This window comes from Porites lutea, chromosome 7 (assembly GCF_958299795.1).
Source record: "Porites lutea chromosome 7, jaPorLute2.1, whole genome shotgun sequence".
NCBI lineage: Eukaryota > Metazoa > Cnidaria > Anthozoa > Scleractinia > Poritidae > Porites > Porites lutea.
The window spans coordinates 18542408-18558723 of NC_133207.1; the positions used below are offsets into that span (position 1 = coordinate 18542408).

Sequence of the window (16316 nt, forward strand, 5' to 3'; positions counted from 1 at the left end):
ATGCTGCTTGAGATTGGATTATTAAAAAGAAAAAAAAAAGCAAAAACAAAAACAAAACAAAGCAAAAGCCAAAAACAAAAAAAATATCAAAATTGTATTAAGTCTGGGCTATCCCAGCTCCTATTTCTACAACAAAAGATGTAATATGTTGCTCTAATGGCTATATTTATCATTTTCTTGATTATAAAACGTTGCTGCTTTTTGTCAATGCCAATGTCATTCATCATGTCTAAGAACGTGGAGCATTCATCGGAGAAAACGCCAAGGGAACTCATGGAGAGATTTACAAATCTCACACATCTGTAATTTCTACTCATTTCGTTGATCAAGTTCAGATATTTTTCTTTCTTATGCACTGCATTGTTGTTAAGGGTAGACTCGAAACCAACTGTTAATTCTAGAAACATAGAGGCACTTGGACTGGATTAGGAAAAGAAGATCTGGACGATAATTTTCACCAGTTATTATTGAGGGATTCAGAAAACCATTAACATCTGCATAGAGTGAAGAGTGAACATTAATTACAGGTTAAAGTGACTTGGCGATGAAGTTAAGGATTGAGTCGTGTCTCCAGGTAAAGCGATTAAGGTACTGTTGACAGCCAGCGACAACATGAAGGAGTGATTCAGGATTAAGGCAAAAGGAGCATTCACGACTTTGTGATAATCCCCATCTTGCCATATTCTTACGTGTTGGGAGGGAGTTTTTGATGTAGCGGATGGTCATGTTGTAAATGTTGTTGGGTAGATGAGACTGGGCCTCTGACCAAGTAGAATTTACAGATGACAATGAGTACTTGATAACATTTGAGAAGAAGAAACCTTGAGATGTCAAGTGGTGTTGCAGTTTATCCTCTTGATTAGAACGGAAATCTTTAAGAACTTCCTTAGCGGATTTGTACACATCATATTGAATATTAATGTGACAGCTTGACGATTTCCAGAGATCTTTTAAGGAATCATTTGGTGACTCTTTTAATGAATTGCGGAGAACTGTTTGGCACTGAGTAAATTTAATAGAGGGAGGACAAGTATTAAGACCAAATTTATTGCGTTCTAGGAAAACATTGCTCAGTGTTCCAGATATCAGAATATAAAGCCATTTTCGAATATAGCCATTCACTACAGAGTCGAGATGTTCCGTTATCCAGGTTTTGTATATATTAGCTATAGTGAAATGCCAGGACAATTTAGATAGGACATAGCGGCTGTACAGAAGAAGTTTGTGTTTAGGATGTAGTGGCTTTATATCAATGTCATTCATCAAGTCTTGTACAAGAGAGGACAATTCAGACATGTATTGGTTGTTAGACATGTCGAAGTCAAAGAAGCGACCTAAGTAACGAAATGATTCACCCATTTCCACACAGGGAATTAATAATAATAATAATAATAATAATAATAATAATAATAATAATAATAATAATAATAAAATTCTTCTATAGCGCAGCTACATAATATCAACACGCTTTACAAATGTAAGAAATAGAAAAGATGTATATTAACAATAAAAAAATGCAAGTAGTCTAACAATAAAAAGAATACAATGAAACTAAAATTACAGTTAATCAAATAAAAGACGTTTGAAACTTTCTTTTACACGAAAATCGTCAACGATTGCGCCTTTGAAATGTCTATTGGTAAGGAATTCCAGAGAGTAAGTGCAGCCAAAGAGAAATTCAGATCGAGTATCGTATGCCTGGCTCTGATGATCAGTCTCCTAGATGCAGAACGAAGATTATAAATGGGATGATGAACCTGCAGTTGACCACATGAGATGTAGGAGAGACCATTCCATTCAGTGCTTTGTGGCGCCGCCGGTTATAGTGTGGCTAGAATATTAAATCCGATCCTTTTGCCGCGGAAACCAATGCAGGTTATACGTACCTATACTGGATCATGTGCTGAAATTATTTAGTCATTGTGGTAATTTTACAAGCGGCAGTTACGAAATGTTGCAATTTATTTAGTTGCCTCTTCGAGAGCCCGTATAAGAGACTGTAACAAACGTTTGGTATAAGTTATTAGCTTCATAGCGGCTGATTGCAAATTCAAAGTGGTCTCTAGAAGGGCGTACGTTTACGAGCTCCTCGTATGGATCTATTCCAACACAAAAGGTCTAAGGGGGCTTTAAGTTGTCTATGCGACAACTTGAAGTTCATTTGCCTGATCAGAGAGCGTCTAGCCATTAGAATGTGTGTACTAGTGGAAAAACGCAGCATACCTCAGCGGCACACCCTAACGATTTGACTTTACGAGCTTCATGGCTTAACTATCATGTTTTCTTAGTTAAATTCCCAGGGATGAAACATTGCTTATGTTGGCAATGAAGCCCGCGCACTTTTAAGAGATTTCTGAGTAAACATGTGCCCAAAGATGATTGTCTGCACACTTCTCAGAAACCCCTTGGGTCTCGTCGTCTATGTTTTATCATTTTCAAGTGGCAACCTTGTCAGTTTAATAGAGTCTTATTCTTTTGAAGTGGCTTCTGTTCCTGTTCGGGGAAAGGTTCGGATCCTCAAGCAGACAGTTCACAACTTGGTGTTAAGGTAGTGTTAACAAGAAAAATTAAACTTGTTTTAGCAGCGCCGAGGGGCCTATTGCTGGTTTACAACCACGTGACAAGGCGGCCATATTGGTTGACAAAACAATCAAAAATGTTTCGCAGAATTTACATGAAAAAAGAATTTAGTTCCTAGGGTAGGGAAACCCTTTTGTTCTTGTCCACCAGCATGGCCATCTTGACCAGAAACGAGGAAGTCTTTTGTCTTGGACGTTTATCATTTTAATGAGCGATTTTCGTGGATATGTTATTCCTTTTTCAATTCACATAAAACTATTCATATTTCAGTTTTGTTTGATTGGTTTTAAACTAAACTCCCCATCCATATATTTTCAAAATCGGGGAGATTAAACCGGTAACATCGTAGTCAAACGTTGTTTTAAAGTGAAGCTTGGAAGTCTTTCCTAAACTTCACTTTATTTGGACCTCCTTGCAGTGAGTGACTGCCATGTGTTTGCGATTCGGCAGCCTTCCCTTTGCTTGTCACTGCGACCGCACATCTAACAAGTTTAAGAATTCCTGCACTGTTTAGCACTCGAAATTTAGAGTTCCTTTTAAAAGGTGCTGTGTGTCTGTATAGTCCTTATGTTGCTCTAAAGCGGAAAAAAACTTTCTGTCACAGCTCTTCTTCTATAGATTTAAGGGTCGAAACCACCAATTATCATCTACATACAATATTTAGCAGTGTCTGCTTCTTTGGTTGCATTTTTCGAGTACTTGTGATCAGTAATGTTGCATCAGAAACGAGAAGAGTTAACTCAGGTGGAAACAAATTAATCAAACTTTTTGTTTATTGCAAGTAAATGGTTGTGCTTTAAATGATCTGTTAGGACCTGTTATGTAAGAGTTAAGCTATGATTCAGTGTCAATATTAAACTGAGAAGTTGAAAATATAACCAACGTAAGATGTGTGTTTTTAATTTGGTTAATGTGCAAAGAAGGCTCTAGTGTAAAACCATAGATAACATGAACGAAGAAGACATAAGCACTTAAACTGAAAAGGCTCCTCATACGTTACAGCCGAAGGAAAGTCCATTTCCTCCTCGTCACAAGCGATTTGATTGGACCCGGTAATGAAGCGTTTCAGTAATCTTAACTTCTTTATTAATAAATGTCATCCTCTTTTTCTGGAATTGTTTAATCCGTGAAGCTCTTTGGTCAACTCGCAAGTATCAAGTTAGTTGAGTGTCCGCGGGAACAAGCGAGCAAGGTAGGCCCGGCACTATAATGACAGAAAACTCCTTAGTAGGGATAACTTAGTTGCAAATAGATAAACTCTTTTACTTCTGTGCTAGTTGCAGCATCCTCAATTAAAAGATGAAGCAGTTCATTTTAATGGCTGCTTAGTGGTCGCAGGAAGAAACAGGAACTTTTAAAGATTCTAAGCTATTAATATCACTGTCTGCTTGTGAAACAGAAAAATATTGACTGTCCCTTACCTCATTTTCAGATTTACATTGTAGAACCGTTAGAACTGTTCGTTTATCTCCTAGCTCGGAGAAATAACCAGTCGTTGCTGGGTGGAAGAAGCAGTCAAAAGTCGTTTTAAGTTTAGCTTTTGAGTCCTTAGAAGTTTCACCTGTACACAATATTTGGCAGTGTCTGCTTATTTGATTTAAGAAAAAACTCCTGATAGTGGTAATTGATATCAGAAAAAGTTAATAATCCAGTTTGTTGTATTTTGCGAGTATTTAAAACTTGTTTAACTGAGTGGTTTTTGTTAGGGAAAGTAAAGAAGTCTTCCATTACCTATTATTTACCATGCAGCGCCTCTAGCTCTTGTTAGTTTAATTAATAGCATTCCAGAGTCATAAAATATCATCGGATTTGGTCAGCGCCTGTTGCTTTGCTATTAACAGCTAAGAAAACTCCGATGGAGATTACTAATGGTCATGAAAATCAAAAGTATTGTGCACGTTGTAATCTGTGTAATTGTCAATTGCACAAAAAGTCGACGCAGTCGGTGAAAAGGTTGGCCGTGTTAAGAAGTTGTTCATTATAGCTTTATAAACTGAGCTTATCTACGCGATAATCCGTAGTGTGAACCTCTACGCGGTCAACCTTTAAGTCTGATCGAATTAGTCGCAGAGTGTCTGCGGGAGCAAAGTAATCCCAGCATTGATATGACAGTAGGGATGCCAAATAAATAAGCTCTTTGTGTTCGATACTTCTGTGCTATTTCCATCATCATCCTCAATTTAAAGATGAAGCAGTTCATTATGATTGCTTCTCACTAGTCGTAGCAAGAAACAGGAACTTCTAAATATTAATCATTTGACCGCCGGCCTGCTTGTGACGCAAGAAAAATAATGAATCTGTCCTTTGCTTTCTCAGATTTAGATTGTAGAGGCGTTGAAACCGTTAGTTCATCTTCTCGGAGAAATAACCAGTCGTTGCTATAGGTTGTGATACTTTTCTGCAACTATCTAGCTGCAGTCATAGACAATAGTCTTGTGCATTACCTTAGGGAGCAAAAATAGTAACATACGAGAATTGATGGAAGGAGTTGCACCATTGAACTAAATAAAAAGGTTTACTGTTTGACACCACTGAGAAATATAACGAGGCACGCATGCATAGCTTGAGCGGTCGATGGAAAGCAGGGTATGGTGAAATGTTTAACTTTAGTAATATGCGAGGAATGCGAGGAATTGTGCAGGCCTGGGCTTGTCTTGATGCAAGGACGGAAGGTATGAAGTTGTTTCCACCTCTGTGAAACATCGCTTTTTTCGTTTTATTTTATAGTGGAATTTCATATACCATGGAGTGGATGCATAGGAAAGGATGTATAAATAATTAGTTGATGTAACTTTCTGTGCATTTTTCTCAAAATAATGTGCTTCTTTTCGTTGAAAACGCTTCGCTCCTCATGAGTTAAATTATGTTGACAAATGACGCCTGCAGCCACACCAGTGAAACACAGTAAATTCACAGCGTATTGGTAATAGATTAAGCAAGAACCGTTGAAAGTAACAGCCTTAGCTTTGATGTACTTTGCAGAGCTTTCTCTCGTTTGACCAGTCGCGGTGTAGACGTGAGTGGGATCTTTATGTTTAGTCTGCGAATGGTCAATAAGATAAATATTTAGCAGTAAGTAAAAGTTGTTTTCGAAGCGGGGAAGTTTTGAAAGTTTTTGACATTATATTAGTTCATTGGCGGATGTTAGAAGTAGTGTCAGTAGAACAAATGCGAAGGAGACGAAAAGCAAAGGTAAATGGAAATGAGTCGTTTTGTTGTATATACAGAGTGTTAGGATGAGAATAGGCTTTGGTGTTTATCAGTAGGTTAAGTGTATAAATGTAAATGAGTTATATTTCACGGTCATGTTAAGGTGGCTCGATATAGTTTTTCAAGGTCAATACCTCCCAAGTTTGAGCGTAAACTGCGTCGCCATAAACAAGGATTCGGAAAAATTGACACCACAGTTGTATTAGATAAAGAAGAAAATTGGTTATGATCAGGGTAGCAATGACATCGGAGTTGTCATAGCAACGAAATGACGCCATTTCCTATTTTACTTCCAGCAGTATTTCTCGGCACTGGGAACTGTTCTTCCGAAATCGTTTACTGGAGCTTTTGCCTACGATAGCTGGTTCGATGTTCGTGAAGTTTAAGCGAAATCTGCAAGAGCGTTATCGAGATATTTTGGGATGAAATTTTTCTGGTTAGAAATACGGTAACAAATTGACAATCTTGATGTTCGACTGTTATCTGTACTAAACGAAGCGCTTTTGACATGCAATTTCACCTCATAGTAGTTTCAATCTTTTTAAAAACGTGTGTGAAAGATCATGGAGATACCTCCAGCCGATTGCTAGAAACGAGGATTTGATTAGTATGTATCAAGGCACTCTTGTTAGCGGAAATGTAAACATTTCGGTCTACTTTAACAAATTAGCGAATAATTTTTTAACCGCTCGATAAATTTTTTAGAAAATTTAAGAATCTTGAGATTAACCCTCCTTTTATATGACCTCTTAGTTTCAAGATTATTGATATATTGTAAGGCAGTAAAATAAGGGCTTGAATTCGCTAACATTTTGTCAGAAATTTTGTGTTTACCAGTGAGAGCCTCTCATTATTCGTGAAACTAAGAGGTCATATAAAAGGAGGGTTAATCTCAAGATTCTTAAATTTTCTAAAAAATTTATCGAGCGGTTAAAAAATTATTCGCTAATTTGTTAAAGTAGACCGAAATGTTTACATTTCCGCTAACAAGAGTGCCTTGATACATACTAATCAAATCCTCGTTTCTAGCAATCGGCTGGAGGTATCTCCATGATCTTTCACACACGTTTTTAAAAAGATTGAAACTACTATGAGGTGAAATTGCATGTCAAAAGCGCTTCGTTTAGTACAGATAACAGTCGAACATCAAGATTGTCAATTTTTTACCATATTTCTAACCAGAAAAACTTCATCCCAAAATATCTCGATAACGCTCTTACAGATTTCGCTTAAACTTCACGAACATCGAGGCAGCTATCGTAGGTAAAAGCTCCAGTAAACGATTTGGGAAGAACAGTTCCCAGTGCCGAGAAATACTGCTGGAAGTAAAATAGGTAATGGCGTCATTTCGTTGCTATGACAACTCCGATGTCATTGCTACCCTGATCATAACAAATTTTCATCTTTATCTAATACAACTGTGGTGTTAATTTTTCCAAATCTTTGTTTATGGCGACGTAGTTTACGCTCAAACTTGGGAGGTATTGACCTTGAAAAACTGTATCGAGCAACCTTAAGGCACCACACGATACATGGTGAATACTCTTAGGCTTTCCAACCGTCTCAGGTCTAGAAATGAGTTAATGAAAATATCCTCGACGTATTTCCACCGCGCTGAAGTTTAATAGGTACATTAGAGAGCAATGGATACAAAATTGTCAAGAAAGAGATAAGTAAAAGTAAGAGCTAGTTCCTTGCCCTTAGCAGTGCCATAAACCCGCTCGGCCGAAACATGTTCATTTGAAGGACACTTGGGCAAGCACAAATCCCTTTTTTGGTGTAAAATGTTATAATTTAGTGACTGTTAGCCACGCGCACGATGTTGGTGACCACCTTTTCGTAAAAAAATAGTCTAACGCTGCATTTTCCCTAGTTTACAGTTCCGTAAACTCCTATTTAGAAACTTGATTTTCTGCACGGTTGCTATGCAGTCAATGTGCACTGCAGCGAGTACATAATTTCTGCATTAAGCTTTGATCTGAAGATATGTCTGTCTGGGTTTGCAAAAAGGTACCTCCAGGATTTTTTAGCAACAGTCTTATTTGAGGCTTGTTCAATAAGCAGTACTTGATCATTTTTTTTGCTTATGTTTTCAATACAAAAAAAAAAACCCTAACAGGCTGCAGTAGACAGAAAACAAACAAACAAAAAACACATGTGCTTTTAACGCTGTTTACCTTCCCCCCCCCCCCCCCCCTCTGCAACATATAATTTCCCATAATTCTCTTCGTTTCATAAAAAATTTTACATTTGAAAACAGCGCGCGCGGTAGAAGTTGTTTTCCGTGGTCGGTTAAATTTCTGGCCGCCTGCAGCAAAGTTTTTCGGAAGGCATCATTAAGCCTGGCATCGTCTGCCGTCGTCCTATATGTTACTGCATTTCGTCTCATTATCTCCGTCATGGGCTCCTGTGACCGTCTAGAAAATCATCTATATTTAAAATTGACAGATTCAGAACAATGATCTTCGGTCCATTGATGAAGATAAGATCGGTGTTGGTTCTAGTGGTCGGTTGGGTCTAAACAGCTCTATTAGTATAAGCCTAGACTTTCTCAGTCCTTCGCTTCTCATTTCCGGTTCCGATAATTTTTTTTTCCGTTATTTGTTTGTTTTGACATACTTTGACAGCTCGCGACAACACACGTGACAGGGACGCAAATAGTTCGCGCCAAAATGACGACACTTGATGCGATTTTTTGCAGGGGAAACAAGTGGAGCTCTTACTCTCTCGCTCGCTTTTGCCACAGAAAGCATAAAAAATCTACCCCTCGCGGTTGGTGCTCGTGAAAAAATTTGAGCTCGACTTGTAGGGATGTCTAGTATAAGCCAAGTCAGCCCTAAATCGGGGCCAACTGGACTAAAACCAAAATGACTCTATTTTTTTGAGTAGAAATGGCTCTAGTGAAAAGGGCCCACACGCATCACATGGCTGAAACATTTTCTCCTGTGGACCAAATCGGTTTTCGATGTGGCTGCAATGATTTTTATTTGGGTCGATTTAGACCAAATTGACAAAATGGCCCCACGAAGGGTCAAATCAGCTCCAGGGGCCATAGAGCTGAATCGGCACTTTGGGACTGAAACAGATGTTTGGATTTACAGTGTTTATGCCATAAACCCGCTTGGAGGAAACATGTTTATTTTAAGGACACGAGGGCAAGCATTAATTCCTTTATGTGTAAAATGTTTTAGTATAAACACAGTTATTGATTTTGGTGTTTTAAGCAACTGATTGGTTCGCTATCTCGGGCTATTCAGCAGTATTCACTTCGTAGCCATTAGATAATGCATGACCCTGAAGGCAGAAAGAAAACGGTTGGCTTAAACTTGGTGTTTTGCACAAGTTTTAGAGAAGAACTTTTGAAACTCCAAGAAATCCTAGTATTGAGGCTTTTGAAGGTAAGAAAAGACTTCAAAGTCTTCAGAACAGGAAGAGAATAAACAAGACATAGTCAGAGGTACGTCATCATAAATTTCATTACATTTTAAATTTTTGTGATGGTGTTAAATACAGGATCTCCTAAAACGAAATCAAGAACGTACATGAAAAAGGGCGGCCGGTTCTGTTGACATCCATTGCCAAAAATTTGTTTCATTTCTGTATCTTTTGTAGCAGTCCTTAAAACTTTCACTTACACTATGTTGCATCAGAAACAGGAAGAGTTAACTCAAGTGGAAACAATTTAAGGTATCTGCACCGGCAAATTATGCGCATTTTTACATCATTTTTAATAGTTATTTTACGGATAATATCTACATATTACTACATTGACGGTATTCCTCAGTTCTTGAGGAACTAAAATCTACCAAAATAATTACCCCCTAGGGTGGCACGGAAAGAGAAAAATCAAAATTTCAAAAGGATTCTTAGAGTTATTGTTAAAAAAGAAATGTAACACAAATAAGGACGTACAATAGAATAATCCTGTGTTCGACCATGACACAGCTCGAAATAATACACCTTCTAGGGCACAATTTGCTAGTTTGTAATTTGATCCACATTTTGACGTCAATAACACAGCTGTACGGCAATTCTAACCTTTGGTCGAACATAAATCTCTTCATTAACATGCTCTTTGTGTATTTGCCAAATTTCACGAAGAAATAATAATCCATTCCTCCAAAAAACTGGTTCCCGTATCGGGGGTGGAAGCTGAATAATTTGACCTCTGTTATTCATTATTCTTTTGGTGTCTATTTCAATTATTCATTATTCTTTTTATGTTCTTGTTGGTTATTCATTATTCATAATCGCTTTATCTCGATGCTTTAGGGTACAAAGGATCGCCCTTGTTAATTTCAGGTTTAATTATAACACATTTCAGGTAATAACATAACTCAACTGACATTTATTAGATGTTATTTGGTACTATTGGCTATTGGTAGCAAATTTTAACTTCATTTTAGTACGTGATCTGTTCCACTTGCAACTTCATTGTTAGATTCCGCCCCCACCCCTGAGGATTTCCCATCCGTTCAGTTGGTCTCACTCGTCTCACGTACACCAGTATTTACCTTGAACAAGTTTTTGCTGAGTCATCTATACAAACATACCCTAAATTTTGTTGAAAACAGCACATAGTAGTCACAAGACCTTAAAATATCAACATAATAACGCTATCATGCAAAGTAGGAAGACACTGTACCTAAAAAAAAATTCGAGTCCTCCCTATAATAGCTTATAATCGACCATAAACAGACGCAATGCTTGTGGTTGTGATCACAATTTTGTAGCCAGAGTTTCGACAGAATTTGTAACTGCCTCAAACTGATACCAATTTTTAAAACGTTATCCGAAAAACACCACAATAACACGTAGCGATATAAGACGTTGCACCAAAACAATATAAATTCTCTATACTGACACAATTCTCAAGAGGACTGTATCTCCAAAAGCAAAGTTATCGCCAGTGACTGTGTTGAGAAACATTTGAATTTAGAGCCAGACCTGAACAGAGTAGCCATGGTTGCGAAAGTTTCTAAGTTCCTAGAACCGATATCAGGTTTAAATAAAAAGTCAGATTTAAGGGGGCCAGGTCACCCAAGTGTAAGCAAATTAGAATGCAAAAATATTAAATAAAATATTATTTATATTATTATTTTATATTCGGAGATGCTTATGTACGGAGGGAAATTTGCGTTTCAAAATTTATTGGGCTAGCTAATATAGTTGGAAGGAAATTTACCGTTTTTGTTTTGTTTTACTCTGTATTTGAGGGCAATTTCCAAGTACAAGCCCCCGGGGGTTTATATTCTTAGTGGCGATTAAACGGAGGGTTTTTTGCGTTACGAGTTTGGGGGGCTTATACATGGAGGGGCTTATTTTCGGAATTTTACGGTATATAAAACAGAACGTCGATCTAACGAAACCTTGTGAACAAATTTTGTCAGTCCCTTGGCCCTTCGTTAAATCGTGGTTCCACTGTACAATGTATAAAGGCTCAAAGCATCATATTAAACTTGAAAGAGATGATGAAAGAGACACAGTAATGCCAAAAAGTGGCATAGATCATAGATGCCTAAAGCTGGAGTTGAAAAAGGCGGATTATAATGGGAGAAACTTGACAAACATTGGACCAATTATCACGTTTATCTCAATTTGTAAAAAGTGTAGATTTCAATGCTTGGAAATCTCCTTGCTTTTGTATGGCTGGGATGTCGGTAACAGGAATGTTGCTTTATGGATTATTTAATAGTTTCAAGTTTAAACTAGAGTTCTTTATTACCGAAAATAGACAGGTGACTTAGCCCGTCTAATTCTGTATCGGCTGACATCTTTCAATGAAATCGACCTCCTTTCCTGTGGTGATCGACTTCCTCCACTTCATGAGTGAAAATATCTTCAGTGAAATTTTCTGATTATTTTTGGAGTGTATGGAGTTAATAGACTACAAGTGTAGAACTTTTTACCTTGTTTTATCCTTATGGCGCCTTCTCGGTGATCGCAGTCTGTGCAATACAAGGGGAGATATCGGAGATACTGAGTAAGATCCCTATTGATACTATCGAATATTAAAGCATCTCCGAAAGCAAGAGAGTGACACTGTTAATCGTTTCAGGCTATGGCTTATCCTAAATTCATGACATTGAAGCTAAACAATCGGTATTAAAAGTGCTTGGTTTGTACTGACTTTGTGGGCGGCCCCTTTGAACGCCGCCTCCTTTCAGTTGAGTTGGAACGCAGAGGAGGTTGGACAGCAGTTCGCAAAGGATCATGAGGCGAATTAGTTACAACGGGACCGTCGAGCTAGACGGATGTCCGTGATGCACGCCTTTTTACCGATTTTAGCCACAATTGTGCTAGAATTCCGAATCTTTTCGCACAAAAAGTTTATCCTATCAAAGATGTTATAAATTTCTCACTGCTAAGTGGCTGAGATGCCTTCAATAAAACATGTTATTTGGCGTCGTCGAAGTTAGCCGGCTTGAGGCTTGCAAACAAAGCGAGCTGTGTCAACTATGTGCGTTCACCTTTCCAGACAGCGAAGATTATTGCGAATACACATTCAACTGACCGATTAAGAATTCGAATGATGGTAAGCAGTGTAATGGGCAATGAGACAAATGTCCCACAGTTTAGAGATTACAATACAGTATCTATCGATCACTTAGTTTTCAAGAGAGTTGATCGATGGTCCGCTTCAGTTGATGTTTTTCGATATTTGCTACCGTAGCAAATACTCATTGAAATTTCTACTGGGTATTTGCTACCCAAAATGGGTATTTGCTACCATAGCAAATACTCACTGAAATTTCGAGTGGGTATTTGCTACCCATAATGGGTATTTGCTACCGTAGCAAATACTCATTAAATTGTAAAGTGGGTATTTGCTACCCATAATGAGTATTTGCTACCTTAGCAAATACTCATAGCGCTTAACAAGGGGCATTTGTTACCATAATTATGGATATTCGATTCCGTATCACATTATCAAACTTACAAGTGGATACATGTATGTGCTGCCAACAATAACCTACACGACTTCATATTAATAGCTACCGTTGCAAACAATTTTTAAAGTACATAGATAATTAAAGGCTAAGTAGAGTCAAAACATGGTTCAGCATGGAGATTTCTGATTTGTATGGAAACAACGCTTGATGAAATTATTTATGAAAGCTGCTTTAAAGAGGCAACCCGTGCAAAATAATATATAGTTAGAGCAGAACTTAACAAGGAATAAATAAACTTTTTGAAACTAAGTTGTACTTAAAAGGGAAAACAATGGCTTCTTTAGAAGCCGCCAAATCTAAAAAAAGTCTATACCAACAGATACCAAACACGATTAGTCTAACAATAAACAACTGAATATCTGACCCGTGAACCGAAGAACCACCACACCCCGCGGGTGGTACGTGGTGTATCCATCATATAAAGGATTTCACATTATTTAATATGCAATGTAACTGTTCCCAGCTCTACACTACATAAAACTTCATAGCCCTATATAGCTCTACATAGCCGTACATAGCCGTACATAGTACTTCATAGCCCTATATACCCCTTCTTTGCTCTACATAGCAATAATGGCCGTACATAGCCCTACATGTACATTGCCCTACATCGCCTGATAACCGTACATAGCCCTAAATAAACCTACAAACCCCTGCATAGCAATATATAGCCGCGCATAGGCGTACCTAAGCCCTACATAGCCGTACATAGCCCTACGTAGCCCTTTATAGCCGTACATAACCGTGCATAGCCGTGCAGAGCGGTACATCGCCGTGCACAGCCGTTCATAGCCACGCTTAGCCGTACATAAGCTCTACATAGCCTTAAACAAACGTACCATACCGTGCATAGCCATGCATGGACGTACATAGCCGTACGTAGCTGTACATAAGCTCTACATAGCCTTACATAGCCGCACATAGCCCTACATAGCCGAAATAGCCGTGAATAACGCTACATAGCCGTGGATAGCCTTACATAAGCTTCACATGGCCTTACAAGGCCGTACCATGCCCTGCATAGCCATGTACTGAACTGAACTAACTGTAAATCTAGACAAAACAAAAGTCGTGATCTTTAATAATTGTGGCAAGTCCTTAAATAACTACTCGTTTAAGTATGGAGTAAATAAACTAAACAATGTTAAATCTTATAAATATCTGGGAATGACACTGAACCCGTATGGAAATTTTAGTCTAGCTAGAGAAGAGTTTAAAAAAGTTGGGCTTAAGGCACTTTATAAACTAAGAAAAGAGATGGGTGACAACTTTAGAGAAAATATTATGCTGACGATTAAGCTATTCGATGCTCTGATATCCCCCATACTTCTCTACGGAAGTGAAATTTGGGGTGTTGACTGTAACGACCAAATACAAAAAGTTCCCGCAGAACTAGTTCAAATTACATTCTTGAAATGGTTGCTAGGTGTAAATAAATACTGCAGCAACAATGCATGTAGGGCTGAAACAGGAAGATTCCCAATAAAAATCGAAGCGCAATATAGGAATTTTAAGTTTTGGCTAACTCTAACCAAACACCCAAAACACAAATTATCACAGGTGGTTTATGATGATATGAAGTCGAGGATGAATAAGGAATTATGGAGCCAAAAAATCAAACGCGTATTAGACCAAATAAGGCTGGGATACCTCTGGACAAAAGCACATGAGAATGACATAGGAATCTTGAACATTATCAAACAAAGACTGAAAGACATCGAATTACAAAGATGGTTAAGTGACGTAAACAAAAAAGACGCCAACCAAAAAAACAAACTAAGAACCTTCCGAAAATTTAAAACAATAGAAAATTACAAATGTGAAGACTATCTCCGTCAGGTCACCAACATCCGACACCGGATAACTCTAACTAAACTCCGTCTAAGTAATCACAAATTGGCGATAGAGACAGGTCGGTATGTAAGACCTTAATATATAGATTTAGCCAGGGCTAAAAGCGAAGCTCCCATTAATAAATTTGTAATTTCAATCAAACAATAAACTTTTATTCCACAAATCAGCTCACTTTAGAGCACATTCATGTGACTTTTGTTTTGAGGGATAAAGGCTAAGTGATTTGAGAGAAAAATAATTTGCTAACAGTCCAAGAGTGCACCAAACCTTACATCGAGTTGACGGCCTTAAGTACACCCAAAAAATAGCAATCATCTACGATCGCATTTAACGTCCATAATGGCTCTTGATCACAGTACATTAGGCCTGGAAAACAAATACTTGGAAAGCAAATCCGGCAGAATTTTTTCCGTTTGACAAGTTTGCTTTACAAAATCTTGCTAACAAATCTGGGGGCGTGTAAACCAACCTTTTTGTACTATGAGGCGCTGTTTTTATCATACAGACCTCAGACAGAATGCAGTTTTTCACAGTTTTGAAATATAAATTACACTCATTCAATATTCAGGACGATCGAAGCACGCGTGGGCTTTTAGCGAAACCGCTAAAAAAATTTCTAAAATCACCTATATAACGGCCAGCCAGTTGCAAGCTGTGGAGTGTTTGAATGAACATTAATAGAGTTACACTTCAACATAATAAAGAATTTATTGTGTTTTTTTTATTTAATGGTTTTATAACACAAGCGTTTAAAACGCGCGACGTTTTGAGTACTCCTGCAACTGAAAACATTAGCGGCAAATTGCAAGAGAGACTACTAACAATCAATAAAAGAAATATAATTCGGTGAAACATTTACACTGTAACAGACACAACAATTTTCATTCACTAAGACAATTACGTATTAAAGTGTCTCTAAGAATCCTGAGTCTTTATGGTTAAAGCCTAAGTTTATGTTTTAAAGCCGGCTTCCCGGTGTTTGTTGTTTTCAAAGATGAACTCGAGGCGAGAAAATTGCTCAAAGCTTTCTTTCTACAGCCAAAATAAAAACGCAACGTTTTTTTCTTTCTATTTGCGGTGAGAAAATATCGACTAAAGACTTTTTAAAGTTCTGCAAGCTTAAATCAAACTTCATACTATAGGTAAGATGATTATCTTAAATCTTAATTCAAACGTGCATAAACTATAGCCTCATAAACTGCTCTCGGCTTCATGAAATTAGATATATGAAAAAAAACAAACACAAGTACAATAATTACTCAGGCAGCTCCTGGAAGCTACATCGCTTCAGACTTTTCAATCAAGCAAGGTGAAAAACGAAAACGAATCGATGCGATCCGAAATCGGATTTCCGACTTTGACAGGCGACGTATTTCTCAACCAAAAACCCAATAGACAAACTAGCCATGAATAACAGAAGACTCTTGATAGTAGCTGAATTTCATTTCGTACATCCAGTAGAACAAGACAGTTAAAAACATCTCAAGTTGACACAAAACTCTGTTAGCTTCAGCTGTCACAGTAAACAAGTTTCAAGATGCTGCATAAATTTTCCTCATGGACTCACCTGTCATATTTTGACCTATCAGAGCATAAAAATTGGACGTAGAGCGTGACCAACGCGTTCACGGACAACTAAAAACAACAACTGGCAAAGCGATCATGTAAGAACGAGATCTTGACAAACAATCAAGACAAGAAATATAATACGAAGAAACA

General features: G+C 37.8%; 1 protein-coding gene across 1 annotated transcript; it reads right to left on the reverse strand.

The window, feature by feature from the left end:
- Positions 1-528: 528 nt before the first annotated feature.
- Positions 529-1359, reverse strand: LOC140944543 (uncharacterized). The gene has a single exon (XM_073393668.1). The coding sequence runs from the start codon at positions 1357-1359 to the stop codon at positions 529-531; it is 831 nt and encodes a 276-aa protein (XP_073249769.1).
- Positions 1360-16316: the final 14957 nt, after the last annotated feature.

Excerpts from the sequence above, each read along its gene's own strand:
- LOC140944543 (XM_073393668.1), bottom strand. The coding sequence starts at position 1,359 with ATGGGTGAATCATTTCGTTACTTAGGTCGCTTCTTTGACTTCGACATG.